The 19,631-nt window shown below is 40.5% G+C and overlaps 1 protein-coding gene across 4 annotated transcripts in view; it reads right to left on the bottom strand.

Annotated features, from left to right (window-relative positions):
- Corin (corin, serine peptidase) overlaps window positions 1-19,631 on the bottom strand; it is a 197,664-nt gene that overhangs the window by 19,945 nt on the left and 158,088 nt on the right. For 3 of the 4 annotated variants that reach the window (XM_087908967.1, XM_087908966.1, XM_087908969.1), the window contains 4 exons: window positions 15,130-15,243; window positions 13,268-13,378; window positions 12,076-12,205; window positions 988-1,101 (listed from right to left, as the gene is read on the bottom strand). In XM_087908967.1, the coding sequence (XP_087765093.1) occupies window positions 988-1,101; window positions 12,076-12,205; window positions 13,268-13,378; window positions 15,130-15,243 (469 nt within the window). The remainder of the gene's footprint in view (window positions 1-987; window positions 1,102-12,075; window positions 12,206-13,267; window positions 13,379-15,129; window positions 15,244-19,631) is intronic. The other variant, XM_087908968.1, reaches the window with a different exon arrangement.

Genomic DNA, 19,631 nt, shown 5'->3' with positions numbered 1-19,631 from the left:
AGAGTTGCTTAAAGATTCTTAAATCTAACCCTTAGCTTCCTCAGCTGTTAAAATAAGGTAATTATAATTCAGGAGTTTATTCTAAGGAATTAATGAGTCAACTAGATAACAAAACCTGGAGAGTACCTGTAATGCAATAAGTGTCTAATAAGAATTCATTCCTTGAGCTGGGAATACAGCTCAGTGGCAGAGTAATTGTCTAGCATGCGTGAAACTTTAGCCTCAAGCCCCAGGACCACAAAATATTCTTATTAAAAATCAAAATAAATCTTTTAAAAAGGAGGAGGCCTGAGAGGTGGCTCGACAGTTAAGAACATGTAGTACTCTTGATTAGGACCTGAGTTTTGTACTAAGAATCCACATCAGGAGGCCTGTCACCCAAGAGTTCTGGGAACCTGATACCTTCTGCTATCATGAGTGAGCACCTACACTTACGTGTATATCCTCACACACACCCAGGTACACACAGGAAAAACAAATCTTTAAAAAAGAATCCATTCCTTTCATTTATTTTCCTCCTACAGCCTCAATAATCAAAGGAGACAAACTTTTTTAATATGTCATCACTTATGAGGGGAAGACTAAGGCTACATGACTTTAGTGCTATTTTGTGTTTATTATTTTCTCAAATTCTAACTTATTAGTATTTTCACCTAATTCCTCCTGATAACTAGTCCAACATAGTAACTATAGGGAACCCAGTTTTGAGAGTTCATTTCAAAGCAAGACATTGAAAGACTTGAGATTAGATGTCAAATTTCCCCCCTAAAATATTAATAGTTCCAATTAAATATGACATTTGTTCAAGTTAATCCTATCTATGAAGAGGAAATTAATGTTGACATTTAAAGATTAACAGATGTTCTGTGAAAGTTAGTTACTGGTGTGGCAAATTTGAGTGTTTTCAGGTTAAAAACAGAGAAAATAGTCTTGATCAGCCCTTGTTCCATATGCACACATATATGGCTGCTGAGGGTCTGCTCTCACCTGTGTACCAGCAGCTCCTGCAAGGTGGTTCCATTGAGGTTCTCCCAGTTCGAGTGCAGCCTCAGCCAGGGCTGGCTTTCCTGTCCTGGGATCAGCTCGGTCACAGCTTGTTCTCTGATACAAGGCAAATGCTGGGTAAATATTCACAGTATCATGGTCTTTGTACAGGCAGCATTATCATTTAGGACTCATTTGTTTTAAATATATATATTTCCCATTGTAAATCAATATTTCAAGAAAAGAAATTCATTGGGAGAATTTGGAATGGAGCGTGATTAGCCAATGGGGAGGGAGTTAGTAAAGACAAACTAAAGCCAAGCAACTTCACTCAGTCTCTCTGTTGACATTGAACATGATGAGCTGTTAGAATTCTAACATCTGGAAAACGTCCAAAACCTAACAGCAGAAATCAAACAGAAACAAATGAAGTTTATCTTTCTGTCTCTTTTCTTCTTCGTTGTGATCCTGAAATATAACAAGGCCCCAAAATACAGAGAATCAAGGGCTAATTACAACTTAAGTACTTTAAAATTATAAGTGTGCTGGGCAGTGGTGGTACACTTGTGGGGAAGAGGCAAGCAGATCTCTGAGTCTGAGGCCAGCCTGGTCTACAGAGTGAGCTCCAGAACAGCCAGGGCTACACAGAGAAACCCTGGTTCCAAAAACCATAAACAACTGTAAGTGAGTTTTCCCTCCAGTATATCACAAAGCTTCATGCACTGAGAATTCAGCACTTGGGAAATGTATTAGTGTAACATTGTGTTCTTTATGTTCTTACTCAGCTCTCACCGACACTTTCCAGGGGTTGTCTTACTCAGTCACACTGATTAAGATTATTCCACTGTTTTCTAATATTTAAAGCCTAGGTATTGAAGAATTTAGGTTCTTATACAAAATGTTAATTTATTTTTCCCTTAGCCAATTCATATGTAAAGGACCAGGCCTCTTAGTTGCTTTGGGAAGAGGCCCCACAATGTACTATGCGGCAGGTGGAGGTCATTACAGAAAGACAGGACTGAACAAAATACAGAGAACAAGTAATCCATGAGGTACCCAGCCACAGGTGATAAATCTATTAACACAATTCCTGCATCTAGAGCTTAGAGAAGATGACAGAAGGAGTGTAAGAGCCAGAGGACCCGGAGAGCTGCTGCGAGATCATGTCTCTTAGAAACGACAGAGAGGTTTCACCTACGATCCTTCACCACTGTGGCTGCCTAAACCAGACCTGAAGACGCATACCACCCATAGAAATCAAGCACAGAAGAGGAAACCTCACAGGACACACCTCCAGACAGAGAATTACAGGCAACAGGGAATGCAGAGAACAGGGGAAATGGTCCTCCCTGGGGATGAGTCCCACAATCAGTGATCCAATCCCAAGAGGTCATCCCTCAACTCATATGCATACAAGCGACACTAAAGGAACTTAGCAGGTTGTGTTTATATATTTAGACACACACACACACACATACACACACACATACACACATATACATAGGCAGATATGTATAGAAAATAAAGAAAAACAGAAGTCATAGTGTTGAGAAAGAGTAAGGAGGGACATGGGAAGGTTGAAAGAAGGAAAGGGGATAATAATGTCAATACAATTTTATTTGAAAATAAAAATTTATGAAATCAATACTTAAATGTACATGAAAATAGCACAATAATAAAATAAAAAAGTATTTCCCTGCCATTTCAGGTACATAGAGACAAAATTTAAATGGCCTTTGAGCATCTATATCAAGACTTTTCAGACTATGTACATCATATGCCACCCTCTCCTCAATGTATTTTCTATGTTGCTGATTTGATGATATATGGGAACTATTTTATATGGCAAATATTACAAGACCAACTTGTTTTATTTTATCCCTCTCAAGAACTCTGTAGCTTTATTATTACTTTTCATTTTTGAGATGAAAAATTGGAAGACAAAAAGAGTAAGTGGTCGTACCACAGTCACCAGTGAGCAGATGGCAGAACCGGCAACTGAATCCCCAGGGTCAATACCTGAGTTCCACTTCTTACACAGTGACAAACCACATGGACCTCTCCATTCACAGGGCATGCGGCAGTCTTTTGAAACTACACAGTGATTGTGTGTGTATGTGTGTGTGTGTGTTTCATATATTTACTTAATTAAATTACTCTTCAAAAATATCAATGTTGGTTCTAATTTTTTTACATTTTAATAAAATAGCAACAGTTACCATCCCAAATATTTTTGTTTTACCTTTGTCTTTAAGCACAAGAACCATTTGAATACAAATTCAGAAAAATAGGATCACTGAGTAACATTTTAAATATATGTGGTTAATATTATGAGTTTCTTTTCAGACAGTAACTCTAATATAAGTCTATATATCTGGAATATGTATGTCTGAAATGTTACTCAGACTAGTGTCCCTTTGCAATGAACAGCAGGAAATACAGAGACTCATGGCTGTTCTGGGTTCTGAGACTAAGTGGCAGTTGAATGGTCAGCTCTAAACTGGACATTTAAGATTCTGGGAGCATTACAGCATGGGAATAGAAAGAGAATGTAAGAGACATAAGAAGAAGGGCTGAGAAATGCGATCTTCTGGCATGGCCGTTGCAGTCGTGAGCCCTCTTGCATTCTCAGGGGGAGGCAGTCATTGTTTTCAGTTGTATACACTAGGGTGAGTCTACCAAGCTGCTGTGGGCATTACCAGAGTCATGGTCACACAGATGGAGCTGGCAAAAATCACCAAGCCACAAAACCAAACAAAGATACATGAATAGGGGAAAGGGCCAAACAAACCTCTCTGCTCTGAGCCTAAAGATATTACAGCTGGCCCTCAGTGCATGAGGACTCCACCTTGGAGATGTACCCACTGGAGAAAGAGAAATACCTAAGAAGTGAAGAGAAGATGGCAAAAAAAAAATCTGGACATTATTCCTTAAGCCACAAGTATTCATATAGAATTTACACTGGCAGAAAAAAGGCATTATTGACAATCTAGAGATGATTGAATATGTAGAAGAACACACCTAAGTAGTGTGCAAATAATATGTCATTTTTATAAAAGAATTTAAAGTATCCATAGAGCTGAGGTCAAGAAATGTCCCTCTGTAGAAAGCAAGGAAACTCTGCTCCACACAGAAGCAAAAGAGTTTGCTTTTTAGGATTTGCCCAGTTGCAAAAGATGTTCACAGATGTGTGATTTCCCCCTTGACAAAATGAGAAGACAAGACTTAGAGTTCTGAAACATCCTGACAGATGACGCTTTGTTTTGGTGTTGTGCCGGCATCAATCCCAGGCCATGTATACATCATTTAAGCATCTGTCAGCTGAGCTAAGTCCCCCAGTCCTGCTACTATGAAAGGAAGTGTCATCAAATCACTAGAAAATTTAGACCATTCTTGTTCCGTCTTCACCGGTGGGCTTGGTGTGCAATAACAAGTACCCCACGATCCTGCTATAACTGGCCTTGCTTACTTTAAGAATCCAAGTGAGCACAACTCAGGGACCCTGTATCTAGACATCCAGAAAAGAGCAACAGATTTCACATGTCCATAGCAAGAGTAGAACTTAACTTTCTGACAGAGTGCCTTGTCTCGTCAGGTGCCCTTCCTTTCTTTGTGGCTTTTGGAATCATAGAAAACGCTTTTAAACACAAACACAACTTGACTCAAGAAAGAAATGGAACCAACATATGGCCCTCTAGATAAAGAATCCAAAATTCAGAAAAATGTAAATTGTGGATTAATAGCGTTACATCAAGAAACAAACAAACAAAAAATAGTTGATGACGTATATTAGCACTGCAATACCCGAGTGTCAATGAGTAGAGGTGAGAACAACCTCTAAAGAGAGGTGCCCATCTTTCAAAACCCGGTGCTGTGGAACTAAGGAGCCTCAAGGCTCTAGATTCCTCATCTCCACTTCTTTGGCAGCAAGGGAGGGAAGAAGATGAAGCCGCGGTTTGCTCATCCTCAGCTGACTTACGTGCAAGTTGGTGACTGGCTTCCTCACGGCTGTAAACCAAACACTCAATCAATATTGTGACCAAAAAGAAGAGAAGACTCCCCCAGGTCTGACAGAAACAAATCTTGCTGAAGAATGCTAAGCATCTCCATCCCGCTCACAAGAGCCTGGGAGTGAGGGGCTTTCATCTGGTTTTGATCAATGTACCTTCACCTCAGCCAATAAGTCAAGTCCTGCTCATAGACGTTAGCACTCGTCTGTCTCCCGGGGATAAGGGGATGGTGAAACAGGAACATGAGATGCAAGGGAAGAGTGTTCCGGAAGAGAGGGCAAATGTAGATAAATGGTTTGCCTGCCATTCATCTACCAGGGTCATTAACGGGAATATTTTAGTTCCAAGGATTACTGCGCCCTGCCATTAGGAATCTACACGGTCCTTTGCATGTTGGCTTTGGGGTAATGTAAAAAATTTAAGGGAGGGTGCTAAAATTAAACTTGACTTACGTTTCTTAAATGGGTTAGCCAGTCATGTTCAAGCTCGGGTACCGCTGGCTACCAGATGGTTTGAAACTCAAAAGCAAATGTTACTTGAAGAGAGTTTAAACAGCTGATGCAGTCAAGCGGACGTTAAAATGGACAGCTATGAGTTAGCAAGGATAAACGGAAATTGAAACAAGAAATTAGAGGCTATCATTTCACTGAGGGAAATAGACTACAGCTTGTTTTCAAAAGTTATTTGGGGCCCTGGGCAAGGACGTCAAAAAAAGACGCCATCAAATGTGGTAGAGTGAAGGCCGCTTCAGTCAGAAAGCTGGTCTGAGTCATGCAAGTAGGAACTGAGTCGTGAATGATGATGGCGGGGTTGAGGGTTTAGGCGAAGGTCTAGTGATCAGAATTCCAGGAAGAAAGCTGCCCTAGCTGGAAGGAATTCAGAGTGCTGGAACATCAGTCATCAGATCAGAGTGTCTAATATCTAGTGAAGAAGTAGGGGATGCTTGAAGATTGGTAACGTATAACAGGGATTGATATTTTATAAAATGCTAGAATAAAAGGACTGAACTTTCTATCTAGATTGTAATATAATAAGAAACGACAGTTTTGAGATGAAGGTAGCATGTTGCTGCTGACTTGGAGGTAATTTTTAAAAACAGCATGACGAGAAGCTAAGGTCAGAAATGAAGCCATCACCAGAAGCTGTGTGGTGACATCTCAAAAGGACGCTGCTGTGTAACAGTTTCCAGTGGAAACAACTCAAGTCCTCTGGGCCAAGGGCTGAAGGCCACTCAAGTTGTACCACGTTTTTATTTACCCCGTTCTCATTCACAGTCATGTCCAAATCAGTGCTCTAACATCTGGGAAGCTGATAGCCTAGATTTGTATGGACTAAGATAAATTCCTGCTCCTGAATTCCATGGTTCACAAGTGGGGTCGAGACGAGAAGGGGAAGGGCTGGCTCTGGACAGTATTTGCTTCTGGAGAACTCAGGGAAGCTGGTTTTTATTTCATAAGCACTGGTGGGAATCTATTTTTAATGATGAGCTGTTTTCAGCCAAATGTAGCACAAGAGAAAGCGAATCTGATTAACTTGAGTTCCTGGCTTGTTAATAACGGAGATTTTCTCTACCTCGCTGAGAAGTTGCCACTTAATTTCATAAATTATTCACAGGCTCAACTGACACGCTCTGAAATCCAGTTTGCTAGTAGATAGCCAAATTCCTGACAAAGCTTACCATGAGTGACCATAAACATGTGCTTATGACAACAGGAATACTTTGTTTAGCTTTGTTTTTTTTCAAAGATGATACCAAGTAGTCTAATGGAAGAAAAAAAAAACCTTCTTCCCATGGGTACCTTTTTGGAAAATATTCTCTTTTACCCAAAATATAATGTCTTGGAAGCACTATGAACATACCCATTGAAGTCTAGATTTTCTTTGCCCCTAGACATTTAGCCACCAACATTTTAGGATATATAAGAACTTAACTCCCCGAGCATACACCACAAGGCTATCAGAAAGGTTCCAAAGCTTCCATGTGAAGGGCATGACACTCTATGGCCTTGTTTCATGTGGCTTCTGCTTAGACAAACAAACATATACTCAGTACTGTAGGTATTTTTCTCAAGAAGTAAAAAACCCTTGGATTGTTACATAGGGTAGATTTTCCCCAGTCAATAAACACAAAAGAAGGCAATGATGAATGAATGTGATCAAAATATACTATACACATACATGCCTTTTAAAAATAATTAATAATAAAAAGAAATCTAAAGCTGGAGGGTGACTCGGTGGTTATGAACACTTGCTGCTTTTGCAGAGGACTCTAGGTCAGTCCTAGTGTTCACATGGCGGCTCACAACCGCCTGTTAACTCCAATTCTAGGGGTTCCCATGCCTTCTTCTGGCTTTCATGGGCGCCAAGCATACACATGGTATGCAGACATATATGTAAGCAAACATTAATACACACAAAATGAAAAAATGAATCCTTAGGGATAAAGAATTCTATCTTTTCTGGAAATCTAAGGCAGAAGTGAAAGACTAATATTTTTTTAAATGTATGGAACATCATTAGCAATTATAGAAATGCAAATCAATATCACAGTGAAAATATTTTCACATTATCACCAGGCTGGCTAGCAAAAAAAAAAAAACTTAACAATCAGAGTTGACAAGGATATGAAGGAATTATAATTCATACCTTCATGGTAGTTGTCTGAAATGATATAGCCCCTGTGGGAAACAGTGTGGCAGCTCTTTAAAAATTAAATGTGCTATCATTTGCTATAGTAACTAAAGTTCTAAGTATTACTACCCAAGAAACTTGAAAATGTATACTCATGTAAAAGCTTACAGCTTCATTGCAGCATCATAAATCAACAATATGGATGAGCCTAGAAAACACCCTGCTACACGGAAAAAGTGAAAAATAATAGCAGATATTATATGATTCTTCTTATGGAAATGTGCTCTGTAGAAAAACCCACAGATGCAGAAAATGATTTGTAGTCGTCAGGGCCTGGAGGAATAAATGAAAACTGGTCTCTAATAGTCATGTGTTTTGGGGGTGGGGTACTGTGGGCTGACACTAATAAAAGCATTTGGAATCAGACAGTATAAACTATGTAACTTTGTGAATATAGCAAAAGCATTGCAATTACAAATGGAAAGGGTAAATTTTAGGATAAGCAAATTATATGCCATTCTTTAAAACCTTGGAACTACCATGAGCTACTTATCCAGGGTTAATACGCACGAGAGCAGCATCCTGGGCTGGACTTTCAACTGCAGTGAACACAGAGCTCTGAAGTTTCATGCGAGTAAGGCAACCATCCTGAAGTAAACAGTTCTTTCCCAGGGAGTAAACCCCAGGAGGCAACAACAGCATTAATCCCAGCAAACACTAGAGACTACTGGGTAACATAGTAGATGGTGTCTTTGACTCTGGTTTTGCCCAAAATATAGAAACATTCTCCAAAAGGATGACTCTTTTCTTTTGATTAACTTTAAAAGATTAAAGCCAAAAAATTCAAATTACAGCTAACTCCATAAAGAAATTCTGCCAGTCAAACAGATCCAAGACACAGTTTCCAGATGAACTCAGTTCTGTAGAGACAGAGCTTATGGAGCCAGGAGACTTGGGAGGTCACATCCCCTACACTCATCCTCAAATGCCAGATGTATCAAAGCTGCATTTGCCAAGGATTAGAGGTCAGAATAAGTTCTGATTTGTATTGTTCAAAACGTGCATGCGCATGTGTTTTTGATACTGTAAGTAGAAGTCGATACACTGTCAAAAGCCCCCAGGAGCTTGATTTATACCTTTGTCTAACCAGTGAAATATTGTGCTTCCAGCCCGAGGAGAACTCTGGAAGAACCTACAGATGACAGTAAGTTTTCAGGTGCAACACAAAACACCAAATCTTTTCCCTTGGACAGTTATGGTCTGCCATTTTTGCTCTAAGAAATGGATAGCAGAAGCTGAGTCTGGAAAAACGGAAGCCCATGTACATCTTTTTAATCAACTGCCTCTACCAGAAATATTGCTGCGCCATTCCTGAAAATGCATAATTCGGCATAGAAATGAGTTTATGAACTAGGTCTTTTTAGACCTACTGAAGTAGATCTAAACACCTTTCTTAGGAGAAGGATGAGTTGGTTATAGATGCTAAATTACAGCGCTGGTTTCAATCTGTGCTTACGGAATGAATCCTTGCAAAGATTAGACATGACTATTTCTTCTTCTATACTTTAATAAGAATTTCATGAACTCTGCTCTAAGCGTGTACCATTGTCAAATATGAAAATGAAGCCTATCTTATGCCCTGTGTTGTTCTCCCAAGTATCTTTCCCACTACACCATCTTTCCTCCTACCCAATGATGACGCTCCCCTTTGCATCCTACACACAATGTCTAGATTACATCAGTGCTCATAAGCACACACTCCACAAAATGAAAACAGAAGGTGGAAGATGAGCAGAACTAATTAAGGGTGGGTTTCTAAGGTTCAACTTTTCGATGCAGGGTACGTATGAAAGCTATGGGCCAGCCACTGAAGGCGGTCAGCACTCCATTCTAAAAAGGAAGATGGAAAGCCATCCCCCTTTCCTTCCCACCTGGCGTGGAGACCAATTGTGGTTGGAAAGACATTGTGATCAACGACTGTGACTCAAAGGTGAAGGTTATTTAGAGTTTGTTTGAGGCACCAGTAGCAGACGTATAAATTTGTTCAGCGCAGTGCTCCAGAGACCTAGGAAACAGCAGCTTTCCGAGAGGCCCATCCTTGCACCAGAAACGTGACCTCACCTGCCCGTTGTTTGTCATTCTTTCCCGCTTCTGCGTCTCTGTATTTCTATGATCCACTAAAGTAAATTTACAAGTATCCCTAAAGCCAGTCTTAGATGACCTGATGCTATTTACTCATTTACACATGAATTCAGTCAATAATTATAGCTTTTCAGCTATATTTCAACCTTAGATTCTCCCTGCCTCTCAGTGAAATAAAGTTATCAAAAATGAAAAAAAATCTATACACCTATTTTCTAAAATATTAACATTTCACTTTCAGAGTTGAAAAAATGGTTGGGCTGTGGAGAGGCATGCCTTTCATTTCAACACTCAGGAGGCAGAGTCACATGAATCTCTGTGAGTTCAAGGCTAGCCTGGACTACAGAGTGAGTTCCAAGACAGCCATGGCTGTTCATAGAGAAACTGTCTCAAAAAAAACAAAAATGAAAACAAAACAAAACAGAGTTGATAAAACATTGAAGATGGAATAAGTAAACTTTTTTTCAGAGTCCCTCTGATAGATCTAGATGCTCGTGAAGTTCACAGCAGAATGACTTCAAACCTGAAGCAATCGTCTTGTCTCTGCTTCCTGACTGTTGGAATTGAAGATATTCAATATCATATCTGGTAAAAAAATTATTTTAAAAGTCTCATATGCACTAAAAAAAGAAATAGAAGCAACCCAAATGTTTGAAGGGGATAACTGAACATGATATAACACTGGAAGTGTGAGTTATGAACAAAAATGAAGAGTTGGTGCACACTGTAACACAGATGCTTAAGAATATTATCTGGACAAGAAGATCACAAGCTGGACGCTTCCTTATTAAAATATCCAGAATGCTAGTGAAATGCGTAGAGATGGAAAATACGTGAGTGATTTGCTGGTTCTGCAGGACAATCGAGAGCAACTGCACATATGGGCACATAGTTTGCTTTGCGGTAATAAAAGCGTGCTAGACCGAGGCAACGGAGACAGCATGCGACACTGAAAGTATGCCAACTGCAACCAAAATACTCAAACTTGGTGTGCATATTTTAGCTCAGTAAAAATCTAATATGCATAAAATACGAAAGAAGATAGTGAGACATTTCAAACAAGATCCCTTCCATTTGCAGTTCAACAGTTCTGCTTAAGGTGGCTTTCTGAAACTGTAGTCTGGATGGACGTCTTTGCAGGTCTGACTTATCCTCGGAACTCCCAGTAGAGTTGGTCTCATTATGTAATTGAATTTTCATATTAAGAAATACCCCTAGGTCTCAGTGAGAGACCCAAGTTAAGCAATTTCAAGGGGGCTTCCATTTATCTAATCAAAATCATATTCCATTTCATTTGAACACAATAATTTAATGGATTTTAATGGATCATGACAGCTATAATTTTTTCTAATGCTGGAAAAGATTAAAATTTTCTTATTATTATAAATAGCACCAGTTACTTAGATTTCCAAAGATGTGGGTCTTTACATGGAAGAAAAGGGCTCAAGATGTTAGCCGTGATATGATCTTCAAGTTGGGGTAGCGAAATCATGTGGCTAGTTTCTGAGTTAAGTGGCTCCTTATTGTAAACAATTTTCATTTGTTCTGTGGCTCCCTGGAAATGCCATCAGCTTTGGCTTTTAAGACTAGAATAACAAGGCTCCTTCATCTTTTATTTCTCTCATTCCTATTCTTACACTAAAATCTCGTATAAATCATTACCATAACAAATCAAAATGCCAGCTAAGTAATATAACAGATACATGTGTATAAACATCCTATAGGTGTTCGAGGACGGTGCAGATGAAGGCTTTCTTTGCTGAAGGAACTGAAACAGAAATCCTAACAAAACAGTGTGCATCCGCATTTCAGAGCGTCCACTTCAGCCTGGGAACGTAAAAGCCAGAGTGGGTCTTTTTCTTCACGCATATTTTCTGTATTACTTAGGATAAACAGAAATACTAGCAGGTTTGACTTCTATTTCTCAACTCTTCCTTTAAAAAACAAAAGTGTGTGCTGCTTCAGAAGAAATTTTCAGTAACCTCGAGGAGGGCGTGAAGAGTTTCCCATCCAGGTTCCACAGAGGAGACCATCTGAACGCTTTATAAATAGTGAACATATTCCATTTCAGAAGTGCTTAAAATACAGTTACTTCATTTACTTTTGGGGCTTCAGCATAACAGATTTGCAGCCCACACTCTACAGAGCAGGTGCCTAGAATTAAATAAGTTCCTCACGCCAGATTCATTTCCAGGGCTTTGGAGGGCTCTTATTTCCCGGTTCTCCATCCATCATAAGGAAGATATTACTGCTTAGGTTCGCAAAGCCCTCTGAGAAACTCATCAGTGCTACAAACTACTGACCTTACCCTAAACCCATCTGCCTGCAGGCCAGCTGACTCAACGCCTCCTGCCAGCCGTCGGCACACACGTGGTGTTTGGTTGCAGATCTGTGAACAGCCAGGAATGAGGAGGAGCTCCCATTTTTAGAGAGGGTCACTGAAGGGGAAAAATACGAGAAAGCCTAATTAAAAACACTCCTTCTCCCAAGGAGCAGAAGTTTGTATGCCTTTGCTGTGATTGCATGCACTCGTTCATGTTTATTTTCGTTGAGAACCACTTGGGGTTGACCCATTTTGTGCAAACCACTGCTCCCTCAATGTGACAGGAGACGAAGAAAAGGGAGGAATTCGTTCTGCTCTCTGCTTTCAAAGCACTGCAGACGCTAATGAAAGAGACAAGCAGTTCCCGACCTTCCTTTATGAATTAGAAGGTGGCCAGAGGCAGAGTCCCAGGTGCCTTGAACTTACCCAGGGATTAGCAGAACTAATTGCAAGGAGCTATTTGAAACTCCGTGCATTTTTTTTTTTTTGGCATTGGAAAATGGCAGCAGGTGAGGGTGGTGCTAATCTAGGGTTCACGTGGCACGTGCACAGACCCTTGCCTCTGCACTGGGTCAGCCACAGTTCATTTGAGGAACACTGTATATCTGAGCACAGTACACATAAAATTCACGATTTGACCAGAGGTTGCAAAAGACGAAGGTAGAAGCCGAGTGAATGAGAGGAGTGATGAGTGTGGAATGGGGGATTAGTCAAAAAATCAAGATCACAGCTGCCACATTAACTGAGATGCCTTCAAGTCCTGCCCATGGCTGGAAATTGCATCTGGATGAGGGGCAAGACACGGAGCTGAAGAAGAGACCACATTCAGATCCTCTTCCGGGGATGTAAATGATCCAAGAATGACTGATTAATCACCACTATTGAATTTGAGTGAGGAAATAAAATCTAAGTCTAAAAACGACATGCTTCCAAACATTTAAATGCAGAATGTTAGACGTATAATATAGACATTTCAAACAGAGAAGTAACTTGGGGGGAGGGAATGTTTTTGCTACTTAGAAATAACACCCATGAATCACCACTGTCAACTCTTAAACAGGCAAACAAAATAGATGAACTTGGCTGGTAAAACCCATGAAGTAATTTAGGATTCATTTAGCTGAAATGGCTGACAGGCATGTGAATACAGGGCAGATGGCAGCGACCGGGAGCTTACCGCAGTCCCATTCATCTGAACTGTCTGAGCAGTCGACCCCTCCGTCACACCACAGGTCACGTGGCACGCACTCATGGTTGGCACATTCCAGCTCGTCATCCTGGCAAAATGCTGGCAGGGGGACCAAGAAGGAAGAAAAGGGAAACGTTTGAGAAAGTAAACTCTGTTCACGTAGACACATAGCTTTTTAGGGGTCCCACTATTAAATTACTCTCTGAGTCACGTATAAATCTCTTTCGGATTTTTTAAAAATTATAGTAAATCTCCTTGATTGCCTACTTAGCATCCATTTCCCCTCTTCCTTCCGTGAGAAGGAAACCTGATTTTGGCCAGGTTCATACCAGCCATCCCAAGTCCCAGAGGAAGATCTTGATTAGTTTAACAACGTCGTGGCATTTTTCCGACTATTCTTATCTGAGAGTAATTATCGCTCCAGGATTAAACGTGATTCCATGAGAGACCCTTGGTCTACGGTTTTATGATTTATGCATTGCAAAATAGCATCCACCCAAACTCTGCCTGCCAGGCCGTGTGCCTTACTTAGCCTTGGAACTAGGCCAGATTGGAGCAGACAGCTTCTAATCCCTGACTGGGACTATGCTGTGAATGTCTGTAGTGAATGTCTTTTCTAATCCACACAAAAGCCCCTGGCTACAGGCTGTGACTCTTCCCAGTGTGGACTCACAAGGAATCCCTCAGTGATATTCCAGAGCAAGGAGCACAACCCCCGCTTCCTCTATGGAATGTGGCCAAGGCAGCTCATCCACGCAGATGCCCTTGGCTTTTGACCATCCAGCCTGAGGTCAAAATAAAGGAGTCACAGACAAGGTGATACATTTCTACTATAGCCTCATGAATTCACTTTGCATGACTTTTACTATAAAAATATAACACATGCATGATTCACATAACAATAAGTGTCTTCATTTTTGTTAGTTTGAGTTGAGCTTTCTGTTACTTGTAACTTTAAGAAATTTTTAACTAGTTCTAAAGATCATGGCTACATATCATTCAGACATAAAAGATTTCAAAAGCACAAAACAATCCTACCATTGTTAATATAAGTGTAAACTTTTTATGATCCTCTGATTGTTTTATATATGCATATTTACTTCGAAAACACAGGACAACAATGCACATATTACTGAATATTTTCTATTATCCGACTGCTGTGTTTGGGATAAGTATTCTCTGAAGCCCACTCTTGAAGTTTTGCTCTCCAGCCAGTGGTGCTATTGGAAAGCTGAAGAGCGACTAAGTGGTCTGAAGGTGTGAGGGACATCTTGCCGTCAGTGAAGGTATGTCCTTGAGGGAGCCAGAGGGACCACCGCATCATCTCGCTCTCTTCTAATACACAGTCTTGAGGTTAATATGTGTCTTTGCTGCTTCCTCTTCTCCATGATACGCTTTCCTGCACAGGCTCAAATGGAATGAGTCTACAAAATGGCCTGAAACATCCCAAATTCTGAGCCAAAATAAACCTAACTTCTTAAATTGACTCCCTCGGGTAATCTGTTTAACTAACAGGAAACCAACTACCCCATCACCTAAAGATATGTAATGAATCTAAGTCAAATTCTGCTTCTCTGCTTTACATTTTCTGTCTTCCATTTTTTTTGGATACTGCGTGGTATTTTAATCTTTCCATATTGTTAGAATAATATGTGTATGTATTTTATAGACATTTATCTTCTTGGAATATGAAGGAATACCTTCATAGACAAAATCTTAGTCAGAAGAACAAAGCAAACTGAAAATTTTGAGATATATAAATATATTTCCAAATGTTTAGTTTATATTAAAATGAGGCAAATGATATTTAAGATGAAAACCTCTGTTAAGAAATTCGTGAAGGTACTTACAGCAGTTTATCTCATCCATGCTATCGGGGCAGTCTGGAAATCCATCACAGACCAATGTGTGCTTCAGACACTGCTTATTGGATGGACATTCCCAAAGATCTCTCTCTTTGCAACCTGGAAACAGAAGAAAGAGCCATTCATGATAGATGCACAGTTGAAAATGGCGGCAACTTTTAATCAAACAAGGTAAAAAGGGAAACTTCAGCATGATGGCATGATTCCTTCTTGAAGGTCGGTGGTTACTACGAACAATGTGGTTTTGAGAGTAGAGCATCCAGTAGTTCCCATTCTGCATGACGAACAGAACAGCTCTTCTAACAGAAAATCCAAATCAACATACGGGAAACGGAAAAAAGGAAAAAAGCAGCTATGCACTAGCATCCTTCCTGAGTTGTTCCTTTCACTTTCTGAGTCAACTTGCCAGTATGCAAGGCATCTATAAAGAAAGCTATGCTTTTAGGCAAATATGCCAAAAGAGTGCAATCTTAAAATGCAATTTCAGTCTACAAACTGAGGGGCCATCTGTAAAAGAGGCTTCTCGTATGCTAAGTGCCTATAAAATTCGTTTAAGAGCCAGGTGCAAAAACCATTGCATTTTGGTGGCCAGATATCTAAGGTCAGCTATCTGCCTCATCAGCTAGTATGGAAAACAGAAATAATTTGGAAAAGATCAAGACTGTGAGTTTACAACTTGAACTTCAATACCCCCCCCACCAAGGAGCAAGTACTTCAACTACACTTATGATATATCATTTGGTTTAAGTGCAGTGTGTTTGAATATCAGCTAAGATATGCCAAGATTCTACTGTACTAGATGCCCCCAGAAGACCCATGGTCCTCATTATGCTGTGAGGGTATGAAAGAAATGATTTCACAGTTTTAAACTATTATATATTTGTGGTTTTTTAGATGATTTTACTCTGTAGTCAATGCTGTCCTCAAATTCAAGGGCTCCATTGTCTTTGCTGATGCCAGTCATTTCCTCCCAGAACAGTGGTTAGCACATGGTAGACCCTCGAAGCATGGTTAGTTCAAGTTCAACTTCACTTCATCTAAAAAACAAAACACTCTAGTTCCCAAGAAAATATAGTTTAAGATATCTAAAATGCAAAGCAATGACCAAATAAATATACTCTTTAAAAATGTTATTTCCCATCAGACCTATGGCAAAGAACTCAGAGAAATATCATGGATGATTAATTTAGGATTCTTGGAATCCATTACAAGAAAAAAATCTCACTGTTAAAAATGGTCATTCCAATCAAGAATCAAAATACTCCACATGAGTAGAAATTTCCCTAACCTCAAATTAGATTTAGAGTGTTTCATCACCCAAAGATATGAGAGGTAAATGGCCAGAGTCCTTCACTGGCCATTCATCCTAAGAACTGGAATGTTCTTAGACCCAGACATGGATTCAGAGAGCTCATGGTCAAGATATTTGGAGTTTTCAGCTAGCAGAGGAAGCCAACCCTAACTGCAATGTTCTGAAGACGGTGCCCCATCCATTACACAACACAAGACAGCAACACACTGAACTGAGCAGCAAAATACCAAAGGGAAAAATCATTGCTCTTTTTTTAGCAGGGAGGAATTAGGCCTGTTCAGAGGTCAGAGACCAAACACACAGATGCATCCTAAAAGCACACTTAGGGTATGCCCCATGTCCAGACACAACGACTTACTCTTCTGATGACCGCAGAGTGGTCTCATCCACAAGCCATGCCCTTCAGAGTGATAAATTACCTTAGTTCTCGTCAAGAGTACCAAAGTATCCAAAGCCCTTCCATAAAACTTCCAAAGTATCGCATGAATGATCCTCTGAGGACCCCAGAGAATCGGACTCTGGGGAGCAATTCTGGTTACATCTAAGGTACTTGTTGTATCTGAGCTTAATAAAAGACCAAAGATAATCGGTAACCATGTTTTTTCTTAATTTGAAGATAAATGAAGCCACTTGACAGTTTGGACTGCTCCCAAACTATCTCTGCGTAGGGGTTTATCATTATTTACTAATCAGGACAGTGGTCAGTTAGGGGTTATGATGCTATATTTGGGTAATTAAATATTTTATTTTTACATTCGAGATAAAGAACTCACTTATGCCATATTCTCTTCTAACAGCCCCCTGAGAAGACCCCCTGACGGCATCAGAGCACAGGTACTACTGCATTTACATAATAGCTCACCCAGACCGGTCCTAACCCTAAGGAAAGCAAGCCTCAGCCTTACACAGTCAGTGTCAAAGCCTGACAGCAAAAATCAACTACGGAATCCCATTGCTGTTTTCTTGCTTTTGAAGTATAATTTTTGAATTGATTCTTTGGGAATTTCAACTCATGCACCCCAAACCCACCCATTTCCCAGTCCCTCTGTATCCACCCTTCACCCTTACTGTATCCTCCTCCCAGAGGAAAACTTAAAAAGAAGTTAATTAAAATTAAAAATTAAAAAAATAAAAATGAGAATATTTTAAAAAACAAAAAAGCAAGTAAACAAGAAAAAACCACTTTGCTCCTCTGTCTTTCCCTCCTCTCCATGACCTCTTCATTCTTCTCAATGCACTGGGTGCCGCTCTGTATCATGTCGGAGACTCGTCTGCTCAAACAGCTTAACTTGCAACTGTTCACTGTGTAATGAGTTACTGGCCTGGTTCAAGGGCCTCTGGCTTCTGGTACACCATTAATATTTGGACCCTCACTGAAACTTCTCTCAAATACCCTGCTTTTTCCCTGAGTCATAGAGATGCTGCAGCTATGGTTTCACGGACCCAGTCCCTTCACATGCTCCAGCAGGTCATAGCCAGGGTAGATGTCGGGGAGCACCAACTCAAGGACCTGGATGTGTGTCTGAGGGGTAGCTAAGTTGGTCAGTCCAGCTGCTGGAACCACCCCACTCAGGTGATGGGTGGGGCCATCTTTCCCAAGTGTGTGTGTGAGAGTGGGGACCAGGGGTGGGACCTGTGAGGGGTGGGACCAGGTCTTGGTGCTGAGATGATTGGGGTCCATTATTCGAAGGCAAACAAGAGGCGGGGTCAGCTCTCCAGTGCGTGGAGTAGGGGCGTTCCCCTAGACCAGTGAGGGACAGGAACAGATCAACATGGCCCTTGTACTTCAACACATGGTTCAATACATGGTTCACATGTACCCATGTGATAACATGGGCAATGGATATCAACACAAACCCCAGCTGCAGCAGGACCCAGACATGGCTGTCAGCAGCAGCTTGGGCCTGGCTGTCACCATAGCCTCAGGTGCCAGTGCAAGCCTGCCATCATGGGCCCAGCAGTATGGATCCTGGACTCTAACATAGCCTCAGGTGCCCATTCAGACCCTGGGCAATCTCATGGCCTTCAATAGTAACAGGAACCACAGACCTGGACACAGACCCTGGCTACAGTAGGGCCATGGGCCCAGACATGGTCCTCTGTACTTTGCTGTTTTCTTTGCCTTTCATGTTTGCTTCTCTGCTCAGGCCTGTTTGTTCTCCACTGTTTGGTTCATGGAAAGTGTTATGCTAAAACTGATCTTATTAAGTTACTAGTTTAACTGTATATGGATATGTTTTATATTTTACTACTGGCAAGCTGTCAACCTGTAAGATGAGGAGGCACTTCTGCCCTAACACTGCTAACTCTGCTAATCCCTTCTGTGTCTCCAAGGCTTCCTTCCTGTGAGTCAGTTCTCTGGTGATGCAATCAGGTTTACAGAGTTCTTCCAAGCATTTGTTGAAAACACTTGAATATTAACCAACCTCGCAATGCTTGTTTACAGTAGCAATTGCAACAACAAAAAATTTAATCATGAGAGTAGAAGCCCACTCAGAGCAAAATTCTCTGCTAAGTTCTCCCACACTGATTTTGAAAGTACATCTGTAATTTATGTGCTTTAGTAATCACATTTCCAGACAGAAAATTGCTAAAGAAATATACAATCAATTTAATTTCTGACACATCGAATGTTTCATAACGGAAGTAAGTGTTGTTTTGAAGGGAACCCCCAGTAGTGTTGCTAAAACTTCTATGTGAGCTGTGGGTTCACAGTATGCAGTACCAAGTACTGAGTACCTTAAATGCAAGAAGCATAGAATAAGTCAGAGCAATAAGAAAGACAGAATGCAGCCCAGCTTCCCTGTTTCTATTTCCTCATGGGTCTATGTGCACAAGAAAATAGAGGTTAACAGCCGAGCATAAACTGGAGAGTGTACCCAGAGTTCCTTGGGACCTGACATCATCAGTGATGTGTGTTCCCAACACACTGGACAGTCCATCTGAGTGCATACATGCATGCAAAGGGGAGCTTGTCCATCATGAGTCACTTTGAAAAACTCAGTGCAAATTTTCTCATGTAAATTATTACTATTAAAACTATCAATTTAGCTCCAAATGAATTAATTTCTTATCAATTTCTAACTTTTTACATCAGAACTATCAATGGTAGCCATGATATTTTGAAAATGAAATAAAGTTTAGTTTATCATTGTGGCATTCTGCTAATTATAAG

Source organism: Myodes glareolus, chromosome 8, assembly GCF_982192425.1.
Source record: "Myodes glareolus chromosome 8, mMyoGla1.1, whole genome shotgun sequence".
Taxonomy (NCBI): Eukaryota; Metazoa; Chordata; class Mammalia; order Rodentia; family Cricetidae; genus Myodes; species Myodes glareolus.
The sequence above is the reverse complement of the archived record's forward strand: the minus strand, read 5'-3'. Positions and strand labels throughout refer to the sequence as shown.